Source organism: Geospiza fortis, unplaced genomic scaffold (genome assembly GCF_000277835.1).
Source record: "Geospiza fortis unplaced genomic scaffold, GeoFor_1.0 scaffold26, whole genome shotgun sequence".
NCBI classification, from domain to species: Eukaryota; Metazoa; Chordata; class Aves; order Passeriformes; family Thraupidae; genus Geospiza; species Geospiza fortis.
In genome coordinates this window covers 329,733-353,838 of record NW_005054425.1, presented here as the reverse complement: position 1 = coordinate 353,838, position 24,106 = coordinate 329,733, and the positions used below count along the sequence as shown (strand labels likewise).

General features: G+C 54.6%; 1 protein-coding gene across 1 annotated transcript; it reads left to right on the top strand.

The window, feature by feature from the left end:
• On the top strand, positions 1–23,927 carry LOC102042862 (adenosine receptor A1). The gene is made up of 2 exons (XM_005426783.2): positions 1–401; positions 22,960–23,927. The coding sequence occupies exons 1-2, from the start codon at positions 61–63 to the stop codon at positions 23,594–23,596; spliced, it is 978 nt and encodes a 325-aa protein (XP_005426840.1). The 5' UTR covers positions 1–60; the 3' UTR covers positions 23,597–23,927.
• Positions 23,928–24,106: the final 179 nt, after the last annotated feature.

Here is a 24,106-nt window from a genome sequence, read left to right as displayed (position 1 = left end):
CTCCCTGTGCGTTTGCAGGTGACCGAGGACCCCCACGGGAGCGGGGCGGACCGGAGCATCATGGCACACCCCATCTCAGCCTTCCAGGCTGCCTACATCTCCATCGAAGTGCTCATCGCTTTGGTGTCCGTGCCGGGCAATATCCTGGTCATCTGGGCTGTGAAGATGAACCAGGCGCTGCGGGATGCCACCTTCTGCTTCATCGTCTCGCTGGCGGTGGCCGACGTGGCCGTGGGGGCTCTGGTCATCCCCCTGGCCATCATCATCGACATCGGACCCCAGACGGAATTTTACACCTGCCTCATGGTGGCCTGTCCCGTCCTCATCCTCACGGAGAGCTCCATCCTGGCGCTTCTGGCCATCGCCGTGGATCGGTACCTGCGGGTGAAGATCCCTGTCAGGTAGGAGAAGGCGTCGGAACCAGCTCTGCTGTGGAGGTTAAAAGGGACTGAGGAAACCCCAAATTCTTGGAGAAACACTGGGAGAAAGGACTTTCCTCCACGCTGCCATCCCAGACACATCTGGCTGCAGCAGCAACCGGGGCAGGCTGGGCAGGGGGGTGTAGGGGTGGGTGTCCTGGAGCCTCCAGCAGCCTTTGGGGGCTTAGGGGGTGCTGGGTGTGCAGGCAGAGATCACACGGTGGCAGCTAGCTGGCAGTGAGGGACAGCCACGGGATGCCCATGGCCAGGACAAGGTGTGACCCCACACATGGGACAGCCCCACCGGGTGCTCCGGGAGGAAAGCGGGTGACAGCTTTGCCTTTCACCCCAGCTTTTCCCTTGCCATGGGGAGCACGGGGGTGGCTTGCTGTGGGACACAGCTTTGACAGTTTGAGGAACCAGAGGTGACAGCCTGGCGCATTTCATGAGGCAGCCTCACCCAGGAGAGACCCCAGCTATGGGGTGCCCCACAAATAATTCCTTTCCCCCTTTTGCCCCTTCTGTATCTGTTGCCATTCCAAGCCCAGAGCAAGTGCCTCGTGGTGTAAAGGAGGAGGACACTTTATTTGAGCACTTTATTCGAACTCTGCCGCTCCAGGATGAGATAGTTAACCCTTTATGCCCCACTCCCTTCCCGTGCTGGGGCCATGCTGGTTTGGGGAAGCATTTCTGGGGTGCCACGGTGGGACCGGTGGCTGTGAGCGGGGCTAGAAGGGGACAGGACACCCGAGCTCGGTGCCCCCGAGCAGAGCCAGGCTCAGCCCCTCGCTGTGAGTCCCCCTCACTCTGTGGGGATGCCTTTGCCAGCCTCATCTGCCCTGCAAGGCTCCGGATGTGGGAGCATTGCTGGAAAACAGCCCAGGCCAGCTGAGCACTCGTGTCCCCCCATTACCCCTCAGCAGTTGAGGCAGTTGGCTGGAGTGGTCCCAGACCCTCCATCAGCACAAACACCCTGGAAAGGCACCCCTTGTGTTGGTGCTGCCCAGACCCCAGCAGGTCTGGGACCTTCCTGGGCAGGGAGACAGGGACAGGAGGCACCCCAGGTGTTGGAGATCACCTGACTGCTCTGGAGTGCTCGGTGTTCCCAGATCCATGGGATCAGGCTAGAGATGTGCTCCTTTGGGCTTTTGCTGCAGCCACCACCAGCAGAGGTGGAGAGGAGAAGGAGTGTAAGACAGAGGAGGGGGCCCAGGATAAATCCACAATCCCAGCCCACCCCCTCCCTGCCACACATGATTTTCACAGACTGTTCCTGACTTCCTCCCTAGGTGTGATTTTCCCAGTCACTGTCTCCCAGCCCGCCGGTGGCACCAGAGTGATTCCCACCCTGTCACTGCTCTTGGAGCTTTTTTGGGCTTCGCACATCCCCTGCCTGTGGGGAAGGCTCTGCTGTGGGAGTTCTGCGGCTCCACAGGAGCAGCACAGCCTGTCAGGCATTTTCCTAACAAACCAGTCCATTTTTAACTCCTTGTCTGCCTCTGAGCATCAGATGGGCCTTTCAGGGGAGATTCCTGCCCTGATCCCAGGAGCTTTCCTGGGAGCAATATTAATATTAATATTAATATTATGCTGTACACAGTTGGGGTGGGTTTTTCTTACGAAATTTCCACCCTGAATTTTGTGATCCCATTGTGTGCCCAAGCACTCAGCAGCAAGAGATTTTCCTCTGTCTTTTCAGAGCCTGTTTTAATATTGAAAAGCTTTGTAACCTCATCAACTTAATAGGTGCACTCAAGCATCTCAGAGGTCTTTCCCAGCCTTAAAGATCCTACAACTTCATGAATTCCTGGCAGTTGGTACATGTGGAGATTTTAGGAGATGTAGTGCCCTGTATACAGCACACAGGACAGGAAACATCACTAAGGAATATTTTCTGACTCTGAAATACCTCAAGTTTCTCCCAGTCTGTTGGAGGATGCTAAGGATGACAGGGATGGCATTTTTGCAGTGCTCATGGCTCTTGTGGTGTCATTCCTGACTGTGACACTGAACCCAGCCCTGGAGGGCTGCAGGCAATGATGGCAGCCAGACCTGAGCAGAGATTTGCAGGCGGGGGGGAGGCAGGTGGGGAATATCTGCCTCAGGCTCATCCCTAGGGCAGGCAGGACGCTGAGCAGGGACAGCCCCTCCAGCCCAGGCATGGACAGTGTGCTCACTGCAGCCCATTCCTGTGCCAACAGGATTCCTCAGACAAGCCTGGCACAGGCTGGATCCTCACCAGCGTGACCTGCACAAGCTGAGGGGGTCTTGGGGGCATCCCCAACATTCCAGCCCTGCCCCCCATCCACAGGCAGCCCTGGTGCTGCCGAGGCTCAGGGAGAGGGAAATGCATTTCACAGAACCACAGAATCCCTGAAAGGTTTGTTTGTGAAGGGACCTTACCCTGCCAGGGGCTTCCACTACCCCAAGGGTTGCTCCAAGCCCATTCCATCCTGGCCTTGGGCTCTTTCAGGGATGGGGCAGCCACAGCTGCTCTGGGCACCCTGTGCCTTCCTCACAGGGAAGAATGGCAGGGAATGGGGAACATGGTGCATGGCAGCTGGTTCCAGCTCCAGGCTCCCCAGGGACACCCTGGACCTTGGGCTGCGAGTCTGGGAACTTGGTGTCTCCAGAGGTGGATATTTCCTGGAAGAAATGGTGCCCTGAGACATTTGGGGTGTCTCTACATGGCAGTGGGAGATGCCAAAGCAGCATCCAAAGCTGCATTGCTCCAGTGGCCACTTCCCATGGACACAGAAGCACAGAGGGATGTGGGCCACCCCTGCAAAGCAGATTTTATCAGATGGAGAGGGGTCTTGCTTGGATTTGAGTTGGTGCCTCCTGTTCTTCCTTCTTCATCCAGCCTGGTCAAGGGACTGGGATATCCCACCAAACCCTCTCCATTTGCTCCTGGGGACGATCCCTCCTGGCTGCTGGGCCCTGAGGGATGCTGCCTCCCCCCGCGAGGGGCCTTGCCTTGACTTTGGAGGGATGCAGGAGCATCACTTGGGCTGAGCAGGCTAGAGCAGAGGGTCCCCCACTTCCCAGCCCCCACAGGAACAGCTGGAAAGCACCAGAAATAGATTTGCTGGTGGAAAACTCCCCCTCCCCTCTCACATCCTTCCTCCCTGCCCGGCACCAGGCAGGACCCCCAGCCTGTGATCCCCCCGTCCGGGCACAGCGGGGTCCCTCAGCCCAGCCCAAACTTCCCTCTCACAGCCGTGCTTGGGGAAAATGAAAGGAGTTCAAAGGGAGGGGAAGCACCAGCTGGGGGTGTCTGGCAGGAACCGGCCCCTCTGCATCCCAGGGCAGGCAGGATGCTGGAGGAGACGGGGCTGCAGGGATGTTTGGGGAGGATGGTGCTGAAGGGATGTTTGGGGGGATGCAGCTCCTTCAGCACCAGCCTCTGCTGCCCTGGGGGCCCTGTCTCTGCTCTGTGTTTTGGGCCTTTTGGAAAGGGCCACGGCAAAAGGAGCTGCTGTCCTTGGGATGTGCCAAACCACCCCTTGGCTGGGGATGCTGAATGTGTGGATGCAGCCCAAGCCTATTTTGGAATGTCCCTGGGGGTCCTCACCTTGTGACCTCACCCGAAACACTTTGAAACACGCCAGGAAGGGAAAACCTGCGGGAATCTGATGTTTGCAGGAGTCCTCGTGTTGGAGTCTCTCTGTCCACAGCCAGCACCTCCCCCCTCTGTGCCTGGGCCTCAGCATTGGGGTCTCCTCCTAGCCCTGCCCTTCCCAGCCTGATGATCCCAAGGAGCATCCCACCAGGGAGATCTGCCTCTGGTGTTGCTGAAGGTTTGGAATGCACCCCTGTGAGGCTGCAGAGCCATGGAAATTAGGTCAGAATGGTTGAAAATCTCTAGGAAATGGGGGCCAGGAGGCTGGAGCACAGCAGGGGAGGAGCCCAGGGTAAAATCAGTGTCAGGGGGTGGCTCTGTGGACAGCACTGGCATTGTCTGGTGGTTCAAGAGTGCCTGTCTGGAACGAGATAAAACAGCTCAGGGATGGCAGGAACATCCCTCAGCCCTGGAGTGCATGCCTGCAAGGCAGGAAGTGAGGGAGATGTGCAGGGGACCTGGAGCTCCTGGATGGACATGGAGGGGGAAGCTTCCCCCTGGACTCCCTGTTTTCCAGGCTCCTGCCTGAGCTCAGGCTCTTCCTGGGATTGTAGCGCTCTTTCCCCTTCTCCCCAGTCCTGCCAAGGGCCACAGGCATGGGGCCAGCTAGGACTAGGTCATGGTAAGCCTGGGAAGTCTTTTTGCCCTCAGCCAGCTGGGTGCTGGAGCAGGACACATCTGAGGGGCGTTTCCCCATTGCAGAGAAGCTGTGGGATGGCTGCACCACCCTGGAAGTGTCCAAGGCCAGGTTGGACAGGGCTTGGAGCAACCTGGGATAGTGAAAGGTGTCCCTGCCCGTGAGTGGAATAAGATGGGCTTTAAGATCTCTTCCAACCAAACCATTCCATGATTCCTCCACCAAGGGTTCATGGAGGGGAGTGATGGGCACCTGCTGCCATGGGATGGGTGAGGAGGAGAACATTGGGATGCAAATTCCCACCTCCCAAAACATCAAAGGGCCCACAGGACATCTTTCCAGCACTCTCAACACTTAGTGCCAGGAAACCTTCCTGTCCAGCCAGACCAGTGAACAAGCCAAACCACAGCTCGTCCAAGGCCTGTTTTACATTCAGAGGAATTTCAAAAGCATCCAGGTGACTCAGAGCTCTCACCCTGGAGCTCATCTATTTTCTTTCACCCTCCACTAGTCAGTGAAAAGATGCCATCCATCCATACAGTCCCAGCCCCCAAGAAAGCACATTTCATTTCCAAGGAGAATACTTCCATTTTCCCTAACCTGGAGGAATTTCAGGGACTGGTAGATCTTTGCAGCCACCTCTTTTGTTTCTTCCCTTGCTGCCCTCCTCCAGGTATATTTTTAGCAAGTGAGAGTGATCTGTAGAGACCTTCATTCCATGGAACAGGCAGCTCTGAACCAAGGATGGAGATCAAAATGCAGGAATTACAGTCCAGGGAGGTTTCTGCAGACTGGAGGCTGTTTCCAAGCCACAGTTTCCAGCACACTGCACCAGCTCAGCATGTGGGTGCTACATCAGAGCCAGCATTTCCCACTGAGCTCTGCTCCAGCCAGATCCGGCTGCAGGGACGAGCTGTGCCCGGGCAGCACCAGGAGATCAATTCCAGTATCACCAAAATCCCAGAGCCCTCGAGATGGGCAGGGATTTACCAGCAGGTTATGTTGGTTTGAGATCCTGGTAAAGACCTGTAAATACCGAGGTGAGCTGGTTTTCAGCCCTACTCTCTGATCCACAGAATGATTTTCAGCCATGAACAGGCTAAGTCAGGGATCAAAGCCATGAGGGCTCTTTCCTCAGTGAGGGGATGCCTGGATTAGGCTCACTGGGAGCTCACACAGCTGCTGCAGCAGCGCCACGAGATCTTGGCTGGCAGACGCAAAATCAGGTCACTCCCAAAAGCTCCAGACACTGCCGTGAGTCTGCAGGGAGGCAAGTGGGGCTGTCTGCAGCATTCCCAGCTCCTGGAATGGCAGGAAAAATCCTGGGGCTTGGGGGTGTCAGCTGGGGATGCAGCGAGGGGCTGAGTGTGGGATGCTCCATGGCCAGAAGAGCAGAGGGAAGGGGAGGAGAGCCCTGAATCCTGTGCGGGGATGCTCAGAGCCTGATATTCGGAGTTATTCACAAATTCTCTGAATTAAAAGGGCACGAGGAAGTGAATGGCCTCAAGAGACCCTGCGTGGGCTCCCTGAGCAGCAGGACCCTGTCCCCTCGTGGTCCTTGTGTCTCCCAGTAGGGCGAGGTGTGGTCCCTGTGCTGGGTAATCGCTCTGACCCCAATAGCAGTGTCACATCTGTCCCTTCACAGAGCTCACATCTGCCAGGGCTGTGCTACAGGGCCATGAATGAAAACCTACTCCTTCCTGGTGCTGCACCCCAAACCCCTACTCTGGGAATATTTTTATTGGGCTTTTTACCTATTTCTATTGATTTTCAGGGTAAGGAATTGACCCTTGGCAATATCTCACCAGTAAATCTGAGGGTGTGTTCCCAGCAAGGGCACATCTGCAGATGGGGAAACTGAGGCACCGAGTTGCACCATGGCTGGCTCAGGGTGGTCTCACGGGTGAGGGATGGAGGCTGGAACAGGGAAGGTGTGGAAGCAGAGATTTCTGGGACAACGTGGCCTCTCTGTTTCTGCACTGGGGTGCTGCCATGACTGTGCTCAGGGCTCTGGAGCCAGGCTCATCCAGGATCCAGTCCCAGCCCTGCTGATCCCTGCAGAAGTAACCCCATGAAATTAAATTGTTTCTCTTTCTCAGCCCAGGGAGCACCACAGTGTGGGTTTGTAGCCTTTTGTGGTATTAGAACAGGCTGAATGTGTCTTCAATGGGCCGGGTTAGCTCAACCGTAGGACAGGACAAGGAGCCATGGGTTCAAACTGAAAAACCAGAAATTTAGGTTCAATTCTGGGAAGGAATTCTTCCCTGTCAGGGTGGGCAGGCCCTGGCACAGGGTCCCCAGAGAACCTGTGGCTGTCCCATCCCTGGAAGTGTCCAAGGCCAGGCTGGACAGGGCTTGGAGCATCCTGGGATAGTGAAGGTGTCCCTGCCCATGGCAGGCATGGGGCTGGATGAGCTTTAAGGTCTCTTCCCACCCAAACCACTCTGGGATTCTGTGGTTCTGTGGCTCCCCATGAACTCGTCCTATGGGGAGCAGACACCAGACCAGGTGGGGATGTGTGGATGGCACCCAGGAAGGCTCTGGTACCTCCATGGCCATGGTTCAGGTGTGGTACCATCAGTCCAAGAGGATCTGCTCTGCCAAGCTGGTGTGACGCAGCCAGACTGTGTTCCCTCATCCCATGGCAGCAGAGAGGGTCCGTGAGCAGAAAATGAGGAACACCCACAGCCAGGACCACCCAGGCAAGGCGGGACAGGCGGCAGGGCCCCCACTGGAGCTGAGGGGCTCCTGTGTCTGGGGCACAGGCCTGTGGATGAGCTGCAGGGCCCCAGAACTGCCTGGAACACCCAGACACACTGTCACACTTCCAGGAGATGGGTGACATCTGACATTTCCCTTTCCTGGAGTGGCTGGGCTGTGTCCCAGGGCACTGGTTGGTGGAGGTGGCAGTGATGTCCCTCGGGGCTGCGTGTCTGAGCGCCCTGTGCAGCTGCTGGCACAGAGACAAGGCACACACCCGGCAAGGAGGCTCTGCCAAAGCCAAAGCTGCCTTTTCAGCTGCCCTGGGCCTGCAGGCTGGGTGTGGGGCTGAGTCAGGCCCAGCTCACTGGGCTCTGTGCTGAGCTGGCTCAGGCAATCAGGAGCCCTTTAATGGGGTCCCGGGCCTTCCCCCACCCCTGTAGGAATGTGACTCCATCCAGAGGAGGGGCCATTATCACCTGACCTTCACCAAGGCAGTCCCACCTCTGGTCTCACCTTCGCTCCACGTCAGCCAGAGCAGGTGACAGAGCAGGAATAAATGACTCACAGGGGGTGCAGAGAAGCTCAGACACCACTCTGGGATGCAGGCTGGGGGTGCAGAGGGGCTCAGATGCTCCTCTTGACCTGGAGCCTTTCCTACTGAGCAGCTCTGGGCTCTGGGCTGGTCTCCGTGCCCTTGCCCAGCCCTTGGCTCAGGCACGTGGCCTCTGTCTTGCTCTTATTGGACACCTCCCATGTGGCCACCAACAGCCAAAGCACCCTCAGCTCCTCTTACACCCCCAGGTCAATCACACCAGGGTTTTTTAGTCCATTTGTGGTGTCAGAATAAGCTTAACTGTGTCATAAAAGGGACAGACTGGCTCTGTTGACCAGGAAGGGGATTTTGGCCATGAGACATCTGGACAAAGCCCACCAGCCTCCACTTCCAAACTCGGATTTGGAGGGACCCCTGTGAGGCCAGACCCAATGAAATCTCCTGTGTGGCACACCTCAGAGCAGCTTGTACCCACCAGCAGCCACTGCTGGCCGTGGGGATCTGCTCTGAGGGGACCTGTCTGGGGGCCTGGGATGTGCAGGCCCATGGGTCTCCAAGGCAGAACAGGCAGGGCTGGACAAAGGATCAGGGATGGGGACAATGGAGCTCCTCCATCCCAATGACTGTGCTTGAAATCAGCCTGACAGCCGGGAATGGCTCATCCAAGGGGTCACAGTGCTGCACTGGCAGGTCTGTGTCCTGGGGTGGAGGCAGGGGGGAGAGAAAGGTCATAGCAACACAAAGAAGGATGGGAAAAAAAGAGGAAAATGTGTGGGAGGTACCACAGTGAAAGAACCTGGGAGGTGAGTTTCATTGTGACACACACCAGAGTCATTTCAGACTGGACAGGAACTGATGGGCTGGAAGAAAATCTCTGTCTGGAAGGACAGGGAAAAGCCCTGAAGGATCTTGCCCACAGGGGTGTGAGGAGAGCCCAGACACAGCGTGGGGAGGGTTGTGGTCTCTGCAGACAGCAGGACATGGAGCATGGAGGGGATCACAGGAGCAAGAGATTTCTAGGAGGGATGGGGACAGCTTGAGAGGCTCATCCCCTTTTGGACAACAGAAGTGCCTCAGCCTGGGGAAGTGACAGCCAGCACAGCTGAGCTGACAGGAACAGCATTAGATTGTCCTGGATAAATAAATGATAAATAAATTATTTTCACAGTGATCCTGCCAAAGCAGCCGGGATGGACACAGCAGTGCAGCCCACCTCTGGGGCTGCCAGGGGGCTGGAGGAGTGTCCCAAGGGGCTGGTCCTTTTGGGACACCTCTCACCCAAGGTGACCTGAACTGTCAAGGCCGTGGAATAGGAAAGGTGCTGTCCCAGAGGCTGCCTGGGCTCTAGCAGGGAGTTCTGCTCTGGAAGTGCAGCCACCCAGCTGCTGGGGCTGGCTCCTGCATGGGGTGCCCAGTGGCAAGAAAGAACAATTGATGCTCTCTCAGGCAGCCACAAAAAGCCCACAGAGGCAGCAGGCTGGCTTGCAGAATAGCAATGAGCCCAGGCACTCCCACGGCACCTCTGGCCCTGCATGGAGATGCTGTTCCCAAGGGTGGCTGGATGGGCAGGGGGAAGGGGAGACAGCACTGGTGATGCCACCAGTGAGAGAGGATGAAATAACCCTGAAAGACTGAGATCCTCCTCCTCACAGAGTCCTGTGGGCTGAGGGCTGGTGGGCAATGGGGACAAATGGGGGATGCATTTGGTGATGTAGGGAGGAGCAGAGCAGGATCAGACACTGGAAAGATTTGGGGCATCTGGGTTTGTCCTTCTCTGCACTGTGAGACCCAACACCTTCCCTGTGCACTCTCACCCTCCGTCTCTGCATTTCCCATTGTTCCCTCATCCTTTCCTTGCTTGGGCTTTGTCCCCCAGAACTGAGCAGGCAACTGTGACCAGCAGCTGTCCCAGTCTTGGGTGGTTTGGTTGGGTTTTTGTCAGGTACTAAAGCCTCTGATCACAAAAAAGAGCTGGAGGAGGACAAGAGATTTCTTGCCCAGCCTCTTTCCTGTGTGTCCCTTGCCAGCCTCCCTCTGTGCTGTCCCTGGTCCTCTTGCACACAGATCCCAGGTACCAGCCAAGCCCAGCAGGACTGCGGGGACACAGAAGTGACATCCCCCTGTCCCACCCCCTGCCTGGGGTGGCAGTATCACCCCTCCATCATTCCTCCAAGGAAGGCACAGAAGGCTGGGACATTGCTGCCACGACAGTTTATCCATCTTCTCCAGGCCATTTCTCTCCCTGCAGCCAGAGATGGGGATGATTTTCTTTGGCATCCTTCAAAGAAGGGAAGTGCCAGCTCCTGGCACCAGGGATGTTTTCTCCTTCAGATTGGTCCATCCTGGCAGATCACAGCTCCCCTCTGCGACTCAGTCTCCCCATCTGTTCACAGAGGGAGTGATGCTCTCTCTGACAGCAGCGAGGGGCCGATGCTGAGAAATGCTGTCTCAGACATGCCAGAATTAGCACAGTCCTACAGATTAAATTATTCCTCTTTTTTTTTCTGCTCTGGTAACAACAGTCAGTGCCTTTAAGCGTGGAATACACAAATGAAACACTCATTTCTCTCAGTGTGAAGGCTCCATTCTCCACTGAGTGCTCCCGATTGGGAGAGCCAAGGGCTCAGCCTGGGTCCGGATGCACTTGGCAAAGCCTGAGCAGAGCCAGCATGGATGCAGCTCAGATGGGTCTAATCTCAGGGAGTTCATTCCCCACATTCAGCACTGCTGGGACACAGGTTCTTTATGGGCTCAGTGAGGTTTGTCTGCTCCAAGGAGCTGAAAGTGCTCCAATAGCAGAAAACCTGGAATCCCAGAACCCAGGAGATGCTGCAGTCAAATTTTCTTGGGTTGAGGATGGAGCAGTCACTGACACCCCTTTTCTCCAGGGGATCATGGAATCCTAGAATGGTTTGGATTGGAAGGGTCCTTAAAGATCATTCCACCCTCTGTGTGACCCATACATGAGGGGGTCTTGTGGGGATCCTCCACATTCCAGCCCTGCTCCCCACCCACAGGCAGCCCTGGCTCTGCTGAGGCTCAGGGAGAGTGAAATGCATTTCCTAGAGTGCCAGAACGCCCAGACAGGTTTGGGTGGGAAGGGACCTCAAAGCTCACCCAGTCCCCCCCCGCCCTGCTATGACACCTTCCACTATCCCAGGTTGCTCCAAGCCCCATCCAACCTCTGTCTTGGACACTTAGAGGCATGGGGCAGCCACAGCTTCTCTGAGCAACCTGTGCCAGGGCATCCCCACCCTCACAGGGAAAAATTCTTTCCCAGTATCCCATCTCTCCCTGCCCTGTGGCAGTGAGAAGCCATTCTGCCTTGTCCTGTCCCTCCATCCCTTGTCCCAAGTCCCTCTTCAGTTCTCTTAGGGCCCCTTTAGGCATTAGAAGGGGCTCTAAATTCTCCCCAGAGCTTTTTCCTCTCCAAGTGAGCACCCCCAGCCCTCCCAGCCTGGCTCCAGAGCAAAGACTCCAGCCCTTGGGGCAAATCCATGACCTCCATCCTGCCTGGTCCATGTGTCCCTCATCTCCATGAGCCAGCCAGGCTTGGCAGCCTCTGGCTGTGTCTGCCCATTGTTCCTTGCTGGAATTAAGACCAGAGTAATTAGGAACATGCAGAGGCTGTAATTTAGGCCCAGCTCAGGCATTTCACTGCAATACCTGATCTTGGGTTTCAGATCTCCTCACCATCCTGACGGAAATACTGAGCTGCTTCCTCCCAGGGACCAAGGCCCCTCAGTTTTCTTCCAAGTGAATAGATAATCTTTTAATCTAAATGAGAAAACAGAGTGCAAATAAACTTCAGGTTTGCTTTGCATTTGCACTTTTTATTTGTTTTTCTGTTTTCTCAGAGGTGAGGGAACATTTAATTGTGGTGTTAACTGGAGCCTTCACTTCCAAATTGGTATTTCATTTGACTGACTGAGATACGGATTCACTGTTCAGACTTATCCCAAGATAAACAACTCAATGGCTTTACACTCATGTCCTCTGCTCGTTACTTCTTCCATCTTAATGGTGTGTGGAGGGGGTAATTACCCAGGTTTTACTTAAACTTTGTGGGGAGTTGTGTTTGGACAGAAGTTGGAAGCCGACTGTAGCCCAAATTGGTACCTCCAAAATTATTTCCCCTGGTTGAACTACATATAACCATCTCATTAAAAAAACCTTAAATGAATCCAGCTGCTTTTGCATTTGAAATTGATCTTTTAATCAGGGGAAATATGCATTGGACAGAAGGTGCTGGACTGGTTGTTTTGGGTTACTGTGTCCTCTGAGGTTTAGAAACAGTAGATCTCATCAGCACTGCTAATTCTCCTCTAGGCATTGGGTGGAGAAAACAACCTCCCTCATTTTGGGAACCTCCAGCCAATTTTTCAGTCTTGAATGTCCTAATCTTTGAACTGGGTTAAGTGCAAGAAAGGAAATGTTCCCTTTGCAGTGACAAATTCTGCTCTGAGGATCCTGATCCAATAACAAGTTGCAGCCTAAGGAAATTAGGAGTTTAGATGTTGACTGCAAAATCAGGAGTTAGGTTAGCAAGAGAAGTGTTAAACTCAAGAAATTAAAAGGCAGCCAATACCAATCTCTTGTCCCAACTGTAATTTAGGATATCTCTTTTTTTTTCTGATGAGTCCTTGTGCACTGGAGAGAGAAAGACCCTAAGACCTTGCCTGCTCTGAGACCTAAGCCTTGCTCTGAGGCTTTCTTGGTGCCTTTCTTAATCGAGATTCTGTCTCCAGTTTCCTGCCTCCCATTTATCTGGCGAGCAGATCTCAATGTCCTGTTGAATGCAAATACAAGCCCAACAGCAGCTCTCAAGACCCCACTCATTTCCCTTCTCCTTGGGGCCCCTGATCTGCTCCTACCTTTTAATGGCGTTTGATGCTTTCCAGCCCCCCTGGCTGGGGCCTTCCCCTGGAGACCCAGCTCCCTTTGTGTGGCAGTGGTGGTGACAGGCAGGGAAGGGTGGTGGCACCGAGCACTTCCCCAGCTGGCACCTCCCTCCCAGCACAGCCTTTTCCCTCAGCAGCTCAGTGTTTTGTGGGATGGACTCTGAGCCACAGAGCCTTTGGGAGCCCAGGCATATCAGGTACTTTATATCTGCTCTCCCATTTCCATTTCCCAGAGCCACATTGGTTGCATTTGGCATTTAAAGTGGGTTTTAGAGCTACTTTCTTTCTTCGTCCTCCCCTCTTACCCCTCCCTTCTAAATTTTGAGGGCTGACTTTCAGAGGTCTCATTTCAAAGAGGTTCTTTTGCATAAAGAATCAAAATATGCAATGCATAGAAAAATCAAGTGCAATACAAGCAGTAATTAAAAACCCACTGCTTTTATCCAACCAAGCCTTGGATTTGCACTGAAGATTGGCAAAAACTGCCTTTTATCCCTTCTCCTTTGTACTCAGGGAATGCCTCACCCTCACTTATCCAAGCACACAGAGACTCTGCTGAGCTGGGTCTGGACAATCAGCTCCTGGCTGGTTGCTGTGGCAGGGGCAGGGCTGTTGTGTGGCACCCCTGGAGGTGGCCAAATGCACAGGGAGATGGCCCAGCACAGCAAGGGAAGATGACCTGAGACTCCTGGCCAAGCAGGTTGATATCCTACCACAGCCCTGGGTGAGAAACAGCTCCAGCACAGTCATAGAATCATGGAATGGTTTAGGTGGGAAGGGGCCCAAAAGCTCATCCTGCTCCATCCCCTGCCATGGGCAGGGACACCTTCCCCAGACCAGGTTGCTCCAAGCCCTGAACAGCCTGGCCAGAGAGAGATGCACATGGGGATGAGTGGCTGCGCCTGAAATTGTCTTCTGCTGGAGGTGGGGTTGCTCCCACAGCACAGGGGGCTCATCCCTGTGATGATGCAGTTGTGTGGGAGCCATCCTCCAAGGCAATGCTCGCACAACAAATCACTATTTTTGACAACAAAACCGTTTAGACAGTAAAAATGTCCAGGAAATATATTGCACAGGGGCAGCACCAGAGACAAGCCCGTGGTGCTCATCACACTGTCCTGCAGCTTTCACAACCTCACCCCAGCTCTTGGGGACCAAGCTGTCCTTCTCTGTGTGTCCTCATTCCTAAATTCCTGGGTCTATAAAAGAATCTCAGCTTCTGCTTCTTCTTCTTTTTTTTTTTAAGCACCATTTCTCACACTTTGCTTTGCTCAAAATCTTGTTGCCTGAAAGCAGCAGCCAAAAGACAAGAACATCACATTTTTTCAGAGAACATCACCAGTTCTGAGATTCTGCAGGTCGTTTCATGATTTTGCAGCCATTGCCAAGAGTATTAAATCACTTCCCTCCCTTCCCTCCCTTCCCCCCCTACCTCCCTCAGGGTCCTGGAGGAAGAAACCAGAGGTTCAGAAAATTCAGGGGTCCTGGAAGGCCCTGACCACACATGGTAGAGCTGGGAGGGAGCCCCGGAGCTGCCTGGGTGCAAAACTCTGGCTCAGTGGGATTTGTGCCCCACTGACCAGGGTGCACCCTCACACTGTCACACGGCAGCAGGAGGGTGATACATCCAGGGCAGGGCCACCCACTCAGCACCCTTGGAAGGACTTGGTGCTGCCCATGGCACCAGGGGTCTCACAGCTCCTGTTTTGGGCATGAAGGGTCTGCCTGGGGTTGGAGGGTGGTGCTCACTCACTGACACAAACTAAATTGTCATTTCCCTCAGGCATTGAGGAGCTGGGCATCCCAGCTCCCTGCTTAACCTCCACAAACTCATTTGGGATGAGGGGCTGAGCATGGGGTGAGTGGTCCGTGCTGAGAATCTGCTTGTTCAGTGACAGAGTCCACATCAGGCTGCAGCCTCGGGCTGAAAGCCAAGCTCAGTTTGGAAGCAGTATTAGTTTTCTGAGCAGAAAGGATTGATACTGGCTGCTGGGGTGAGGCGTGTTGCTGGAGGATGTAGGAAAACCCTCTCTGAGCAGAGGGGGTGACCAGCCCTCCTTCACCTTCCTTGGACAGCAGCCTCATCTCCTCCACACCAGGGCAGAACCTGAAGGAAGGGTGCTTCAGTGTGAGCTCTCTGTGCTTTCCATCCTCCCTCCCAGGGATCTCCAGCCCTCCCCTGGTCCCCCTTCCCCTGCAGCCCCTGGTCACGGTGGGAGCCACGGGGATACCCCAGGGGAGCTGTGGGTGCTGCTCCGGGTGGAACACTGTGGTTCTCACCCCACACCTCTGAGCTGAGCACAGCTGGGCAAGGGATCTGAGAGCAGTTCTGCAGTTCCTGGAAGCCTGAGCTTTGTTCCCAAGGCTGTGACTCATTGCCAGAGCTGGGGCAATGCAGCAGCACAGACACCCAGGGGAGGCTGGATCCAGCTCCAGCGGGGCCAGGAGCAGTCCTGGAGGGGCTGTGGGGGCCCAGCCAGCCTGATGGGATGTTGTGGCTGCTCCCAGGGACCAGAGGTGTGACAGGATAAATCTCCTTGGCTCTGCAGGGAAAGACGTGGTCCTGTCACTGGAACCTGAAATAGGGCAGGTTTAGCTCAGAACCAGCTGGGCACTGTGGGGTGTGTGGGGATATGGGGGAGCAGGGAAACCTCCTGAGGCTCTGGGTGATGCCCACACAGGAGGTGCCAAGCTCAGGCTGGGCTGATCTCTGAGGTGTGCTGTGCTTTGAGGTTTGGTCCTACTGAGACTGGTGGCATCAGGGGAGTGGCAGAGTTTGGGGGGACGTGGCTCTGTGTTGATACAGGCTGGAGCTGGGGGGTCACCTTTTCCCACACCCCTAACCACCATCTGGATGGGCATCCCCGATGGATCCTCATTTTGGTACTGCCAGTCTGGGCTGAAGATAACCTGGCATGGCCAGGCTGCCCCATGGAGGCCTCATTCCCACTTCCAACCATTTCAGCACATAAAGCTCTTTTCTACCTTATCTCCTCAGCTTCTTGTGGGGGTGTCTGTGTGCCTGGGGCCACTTTTGGATGTGCCCACACCCCTCTGCAGTCCTCAAGAATTCCAGGATTCCTCCAAGGTCCTGAGAGCAGTGTCAGGGCAGGCTGAGCCCACATCAAGGCTGAACCCACACCAAGGCAGCAGCATTTCCCCAATCCCTGTTTGGAGCCCAGGATATCTACAAATGTTCCATGTCTCTCCACAGCATTCTCTGACAAGTTCAAAGCACGAAATCTCCTTTTTGTGTTGTTCTCTTGCCATTTGCTGGAACTGTGACAAGTTCCAGCTTCTTCCACCACTGAATGAAGCCCTCACCAAAGCCCTGGGGGCTCCATGTTTCTGTGTGTGGGGACCAATCAATTTTGTCAGCATGAATTTGTTCCCCTCATCCACATCCATTAGAGAATTACTGGCTATTAGAGGTGATTGCGAACATCCAGAGGTCTTGCCAGACGCTTTGCCCGGCTGGAGTTGTTTGTGCTTTGCAGGCACTCGTTGCAGAATGATTCCTACACAGAATCACCTTTTAGGGATGGTAAAACCAAACCCTGAACTCGGATGGACCAGCATGGTCAGCAGTGGGATGCACACATCCACCCTCTCCCATGCCTTTCTCCTGGTGGCTGTGGGGGAGGTTTGCCTCAAAAAGCCTCCTGGTGTGGAACCATCTCCTCATGCTGCAGTGGAGGAGACCCAAAGTGTTTTGGGAGCAGAGATCCTCAAAGAAGACACTTCTCATGCCCAGGTGGTCTCTGGGGAGGCAGGAGTGGCTGCAGCTCCAGGTATGGGCTGAGCTGCCAGTCTAGGAAGGTGCCAGCTGCTCCCAGACCTGGGCCAAGCAGAAAAGACACCATACAGTGAGAAAATCCTTCCCTGTCTCTCAGTGGGGTGGTCCTAGCTGGGCTTGGGTGCCCTGCAGGGCCAAATAACAGCCAAGAGTGCTCCAGTGACAGCCACGACCTCTGGAATCACAGCTCAGAGCACACAGGGACAGAGGTGTGGGTGGGAGGACCCAGGAACTGTGGGGAACATCCATCCCTGGACTCCTCTCACCTTTGCACCTCCTGTGCCCTCCTCTCCTTGCAGCACATGGCCCAGGGAGCACCAGGCACCCACTGCCCCCTGGGCTGTCCCAGTGCCAGCCCCAGACTGGGGCAGCGGGTGGTAATGGGGGCAGGGCAGCCCTGACCTGGGCTCAGTGGTTGCCAGAGAGGTTCCAGGTACAGGTTTGGGATGCAGCCCCACCCATGTGAGTGGTGGGTAAAAGGTGCCTGTTGCCAATGCTGCCTCTCCTGCCGTGGGAACCTCCAAAAATGACACCTGCAGGAAAGTGATCATTGTCCTCATCCAACTGTCCCTCAGCCCGAGCAGACAGACATGGGTGAGGCACCAGGGAGAGATTTTCCTCCTCAGCTCCTTTTAAATCAGGTCCCCAAGGCAGAGTCTGAGGCCAGGATTCCATGTCCTCACCACCTGGCCGTGCCCTCCCACTGTGTTTCCCACTCCCTCTTGTCCCAGGGAGCTGCTGGCACTTCCCAGATTTCTCCCACAGCTCAAATCTCTTGCAGACCAAGCAACCAGCTGGGAAGGGACACACACGGGGTGCTCCAGGTCCCTTCAGAGCCCTGGGAAGGGGCTCTGTGGTAGCATGAAGGTGTCAGGCTGGAAATGCTGTGCTGATGGAGACTGCTGGGCTACTTTGGTGCAGGACAGGGGCTCCAGCACCAACAAACACCAATGTCCTTGCTGCATGTGCTCTTCTGGCTTGCCTGAAAGACCAGATCATTTTTTTTTATGCCTTTACTTGCCACCTGGGTTTGGCAAACAATCAGTCTGGGATCTGGGGATCGGGACAGTCCCCCATGTATCCCTAAGACAGTGCTGACAGGACCAGTCTCTCCATTCCAAGCATTTGTAGGAGCAAGCTGTAATGTCCATCCAAATACCAGCTTTGACTGATATTGGTTGACCTCTATCCCTCCCAAGGCCACCACGAACATGGTGAGACACCCACCCGCGGCCACAAACCCACATTTGCTACCATTCTGTGGTTCTGTGAAGAAGGAACCAACCTTTCCCTTCCAGGATCATAGTGACAAAGGCTCTACAATCAGAGTTCTTTCTTCAGCACTTCCCGCTTTGTGTGAGCACCCAGGGACCCTCTTGTCCCAGCCCTGAGCTGTGGCTGACCTCTCCCTTGCAGAACCCAGACACCACTTTGCATTTCTCAGGCTCTCATTCCAGAGCAATGCTCTGAAAATGCAAAAGCAAAGCTTTGAACACCAACAATCTGAGTTTTCCCACCCAGCAGCCTCCAAGACACTGAAAGATCTGAAGGGAAGATACAGCCAGGAGAAAGGAGCAAGAATCCAAATCCTCTGAGATCAAAGCACTTTTGTCTAGAGACTTTCAATTAGATCAGGACATGGTCTGGCTGCTTTTTCTTGCTGTGTTCATCGTGCAGATGAGCTTCATGTCAGCTTGGCCTCCTTTCTCCCTGCCACGTTGGCTCCAGATTCTTTTCATTAGTAATGGTCTGTCTTCATTAGTGAATTAATTCCCCAGGAATTGCACTGCAATAAACTCTCCAGAGCAAAGACCAGCAAAGCCACATCTTGGCACTGGCTGGACAACAGCAAGTGTTTTGTAGACAGAAAAACTAATCACAGAACTGCTAAAAACCTTCACATTTTATTCAAGCCAGGCCTAGAGCCTTTGAATCTTTTTCAAACAAAACAAGAGATGTTTGGTGAGTGTTGGGTTTGGATTGACCTCTGGGTTGGGATGTTGGAAATGAGCCCTCATCTCTCTCTTGGGGAACGACCCCAAGGCAAAGGTGAAATCCATGAAAGCAAAGAATGCTCTGTTCTCCAGGTGAATGCTCTGCTCTCCAGGTGCTTTCAGACATGCCCTAATATCTGAAATGGTCACAGGGCCTTTGCCTGCCCAGGGCTGGGCACCTCCAGAGCAGGGCCTGGGCTGAGCTGGGCTCCTGGGCAGCAGAGGGGGTTGCAGAGGTCTGGACACATCAAGATGTGGCAGAAGAAGTTGAATTTAGTCTGGGAATGAGGACCAAAGGGAGAGGAGGGTGGATGGTGTCTTCAGAATGATGGCCAGGGGGCCATTACAAAGGTCTGGAGGGACAGGACAAGGGGGAATGGTTTCCCACTGCAGAACAAGAGGACACAGTCTCAAGCTGTGCCAAGGGAGATACAGGCTAGAATTAAGAAGGAAGTTTTTCACAGAAAGAGTGGTCAAATACTGTCTACATCTACCCAGGGAGGTGGTGGAGTCACCATCCCTCGATGTGTTTAAAAACAGACTGGATCTGGCACTTGGTGCCATGATCTAGTTGAGGTGTTAGAAGATGGGTTGGACTTGATGATCTTAAAGGTCTCTTCCAACCTAGAAATTCTGTGATTCTGTGATTCTGTAATGCAGGGTGAGATGGGATATTGGGAAGGAATTGTTCCCTCCAAGGGTGGTGAGGCCCTGACACAGGTTGCCCAGAGAAGCTGTGGCTGTTCCATGGCTGGAAGTGTCCCAGGCCAGGCTGGACACTGGGGCTTGGAGCAACCTGGGATAATGGAAGGTGTCCTGACCCATGGCAGGTGTGGAAGGAGATGGGATTTAAATCCCTTCCCTACCAAACCATTCTAGGTTCCTATGATCTTCCTGAGAAAAAGGGTCTCAGTGGCTGCTCCATCCTCAGCCTCTCCTGCAGGCAGCATCCTGCCCTGGAGAGCTGCTCCCTGCCTCCCTGTCAGCTCTGTGCAGCCCCTGGGGACAATTTGTTGGCCTCTGCCTCCACCCATCACCTATTCCCTTCCCCTGGGGAGCAAACAGCTCTATCAATAATTGCCTTTTTGCCTCTTGGCATTATCTTCCAAACCCTCAAAGGCAATTTTGTTCCACACCACAGTTCTGCCCGTCCCATCTCATGATAGGTCTGGATGGTCACGGGTTGACTTTGCATCCAAGAGGGTTTGGGTCAATGCCCATCCCTGTGGGGAAGGGATGGTGCATAAACCACCACTCAGGGAGGGCAAGGGGAACATCTACCAATTATAGTCAGGCTCAAACCCCCAGGGGGAAAAGGAAACCAACCCAAAGTGAATGAGGATGGGGGTGATGATTACCATGGATGTTTTAGTCACAGCTGTTAATAAAAATAACAGCAGTAATAAAATTGCAATGATGCTGGTAATTGCTCTGGTGCTGATGAGAATAACAAGATTATTTATTAACTATGAGCCATTATCAGCATTTTCTAGTGCTTCTGCCTCCCATACCATCCCAAACTCCAGCCCTATCATATTAATGCAAAATGAGACAAATGAGAAAATATTTTCTTTATGGCATAACGAAGAATAATGCTGGGAACAGCAAGGTCTATCTCTGTCCCTCTGCTAACTGTCCTCCCACCATGTGGCAGGGGTTGAGAATTAGGTAGGATCCTGCATTTCCACCCTTTACAGAATCGCAGAATCAATTCGGTTGGAAAAGGCCTCTGAGACCATAAATTCCAACCTGTAACTATCCCCACCTTGTCATCCAGCCCAGAGCACTGAGGGCCACATCCAGGCATTCCTTGGACACCTCCAAGGAAAATAAAGTGTAAAAGGAATTGAAATTGGACTTGTGGCCTTTGGACCAGCTGAGCCCCATGAGAGCTCCATGAGAGCTCCAGTGGATGGATGGGCCTGGTGAGCTGGAGGGAGGAGGAACCTGGGGCAATTTTACAGCTTTTGTCATTCTCCATGTGGGGCTGATGGAGACAGTGGACACAGGTCCCTGAAAGCACATTTCCTGCAGCTGCCTGTGCCCCTGGCTTGTTGCTTGAAGGAGAAAATGTGGCTGTTTTCTATGGGTTTTGGTTCACCCACTTTTCTGTGACCATGTCACACACAGGCTGGAGGAGGATGTCCCGGTTTCCCCTGGCTGCTTCTGCAGGTGCACCCTCAAACCTTGTGGGGCAAAGTGAAGGCAGGAGCAGGGAGAGCCAGGTCCTGCTCCCAGGCAGTGTCAGAGCAGTCACTGCAGCACGGGGTAAAGATGGATATGGACCATGGCAGAGAGATGGATGTGCAGGAAGGAGGGATATGGACCATGGAGAGAGAGGGGTGTGCACTGAGGAAAGATGGATCCCGTGTCTGGGTGGTGGCTGCCAGCCCTGGGATCATGTTTGGGGACCATGGTGACACCGCTGCTGCTCAGCAGCTTTGTCTCTTGGGCAATGGCTCCCACACAGCTCTGCAGGTCAGGCAGCACCCAGAGTGGGAGCATGTCCAGTAGAAGACTCCAGAAACCCCCAGGAGTGAGAAATGGGGCACAGCTTGCAGGGGTTGCAAAGAGGGAAGGAGCTGGGGCAGGGGGTGCTGCTGCTATTTCTGGTGTCACTCCCCAAGCTGTTCAAGCCTGGGGAGGTGGCCGTGGGGTGTCAGAGCTGGAGGGCTCATCAGCCCCCCACCAAGGACCTGCAACCAGACATGGGATTCAGGGCTCAGCACACAGCCCCACATGGGGTGCAGGGGTCAGCACACAGCCCCACATGGGATTCAGGGCCCAGCACACAGCCCCACATGGGGTGCAGGGGTCAGCACACAGCCCCACATGGGATTCAGGGCCCAGCACACAGCCCCACATGGGGTGCAGGGCCCAGCACACAGCCCCACGGGGGTCTCTGGCATCCCTCTGCCACCCCCTGCTCCCTTGGACCCTCCTTGCCATTCCCTTCCCTTGACCCCCAGTGCTGGTTCTTTCCCACCACCCCTTGCCCTCCCTGTTCTCCCTGCCCTGAGCCTTTCTCAGGGTCTCCTGCCCTCTCTCCTCCCCACAAGGAATAAATCACCCTCCAAAGCCAGCCTTGGCTCAGCGGAAACAGCTGCCCACACTGTCACCTCTTTCCCACGGGACCTGGCTGCCACCAGGATGTTGTGAAGCTTTTCCCAGAGCACAGGAGGTTCCTTCAGGAAAGCTGTTGGAGGCCAATGGCTCTGGACCCTCTGGACTCACAGGGACTGAAGTCCTCTCCTCCAGCCTGTGCCACTCCAAGCACCCACCTTGATGCCCTGCCCATGAGAGGGGTCTTGAGAAGGGAGAGTGGGTTGGCTGTATAAAAAGGCCCAAAATGATTCATTTCCATCACAGGTAAAGGCTGCAGACCTGCAGTAGGGAGCTCTGAGCAGCAGGACGGAAACCAGTTTTGCCAGCCACCTCCACATGGTCCCCATGGTTGGGTTAACACCAGCAGCACTGAGAGACCCAGCAAACAGTCAGGAAAACATTCTTTATTCAATCCCCTTTGGTGGAAAGCAATAACTCTTGGGTTGAGAATCTTCTCAGCCTCCAAAGAAAAGCTTTCTGGAGAGCCAAGGGAAAAATCAATCCAGCAGACGGCACTTCCCGCTTGCAGAGCTCTGGAGAGATGAGCCCAGCCCTGGTGGCTCCCCAGGGGCATCAGGGAGGGAGCAGAGCCTAGCCAGAACACAGCTCTCCTCCTCCTCCTGCCCCTGGCATCAGCCCATCAAGAAGGAGGGTTTCGTCAATCCAAGTGCATTAGGAGAGGAACAGGCTGTGCCCAAAGCTTCCCCAGGGGTCCATTAGCACCCGCAGATCCTTCCTCCACCCCAGCACATCCCAGGGGACGCTTTTGCTGGCCATTTCCTCCCCAGGCACAGGGCAATTGTCTGGGACAGTGAGCTGGTGGGGTTGGTGTGTGGCAGGAGGAAAGGGCGACCTCTTGCCCTAGGTGCAGGTGCTTGAATGGGAGCTGGGCTCCAGAGCATATGAACTCCCTCCAAATCATGAGGGTTGGATACTCAGGCCCATTCCAGGTGCTAATGCATTCCCTGGCTTGACATCATCTCCTGGAGCTCGTGGATTGTGCCTGGGGTCTCTGCCACCTCAGGACACAGGCAGGGAAGCCAATCTGTGAACACAATTTTCAGAACAGGCTGTTACCCACTTCCAGGGGAGGGAAGGAGGAACATCCTCCTACCTCAGCATGGGCACTGCCATCCCACCACTGCCACTCCACCTGGAGCTACACAACCCCCACACAGAGCATCCCACCCATGTCTAACTCCTTCCTGTGGCTGTTGTCTCTCCGACAGGTACAAGAGCATGGTGACACCACGGCGGGCAGCTGTGGCCATCGCCTGCTGTTGGATAGTCTCTTTTCTGGTGGGACTTACCCCCATGTTTGGGTGGAACAACCTCAACAAGATGCGAAGGACTCAGGAGCTGAACAGCAGCCACACGGAGTTTGTCATCACGTGCCAGTTTGAGACAGTCATCAGCATGGAGTACATGGTGTACTTCAACTTCTTCGTCTGGGTCCTGCCGCCCCTGCTGCTGATGCTGCTCATCTACCTGGAGGTCTTCAACCTCATCCGCAAACAGCTCAACAAGAAGGTGTCCTCCAGCTCCAACGACCCCCAGAAGTACTACGGCAAGGAGCTGAAGATCGCCAAGTCCTTGGCGCTGGTTCTGTTCCTGTTTGCGCTCAGCTGGCTGCCTCTGCACGTCCTCAACTGCATCACCCTGTTCTGCCCGTCCTGCCAGACCCCGCACATCCTCACCTACATCGCCATCTTCCTCACCCACGGCAACTCGGCCATGAACCCCATCGTCTACGCCTTCCGCATCAAGAAGTTCCGGACAGCCTTCCTGCAGATCTGGAACCAGTACTTCTGCTGCAAAACCAACAAAAACACCACCAGCACCACCACAGCTGAGACAGGCAACTAGGAACTGGGAGAGGGCAGGGAGGGGCATCTGTGCCCATCCAGTCCCACCTGGACACTGTTCCTGCTGTCTCAGGAAGGGGTAGCAAGGACCCGATGGGTTCTGAGTTCAGCAGCCCCCTGCAGTCCCCACAGCCACCCCAGGGGGTTATTTATTCACAAGCATTGTACTGTTTGGATATTGTAGCCTGCGCTATTCCTTTCTGGTTTAGGATTTTTTCTCCCTGATTGTTTTTGTTTTTCATTTTTTAAGCATTGCCAAGTATTTAAGGAGAAATTGTACAGACAAATGCGCAATTTATCTTCATGCAAATAAAGTCCAGTGATCCAAACCACCCAGGAGGTGCCCTGCCATTGATGGAGACCCTCAGCTCCATGGTGTTGGTGGTGCTGGTGGCACCTCAAGCTCTGGCCCCATGTCCATGGAGCCATGGGGGTGCCTGGGCTCTGGGACAGAGGGGTGCCCTGTGGGAGTGAAGGTGCTGAGAACCAGGAGAATCCAGGGCACTGGGAT

What these genes read in the sequence shown, in the direction of transcription:
- LOC102042862 (XM_005426783.2), top strand. Translation starts at nt 61, where the DNA reads ATGGCACACCCCATCTCAGCCTTCCAGGCTGCCTACATCTCCATCGAA. An exon ending in CGGGTGAAGATCCCTGTCAG is followed by an intron (nt 402 to 22,959) that starts GTAGGAGAAGGC and finishes TCTCTCCGACAG; the next exon opens with GTACAAGAGCATGGTGACAC.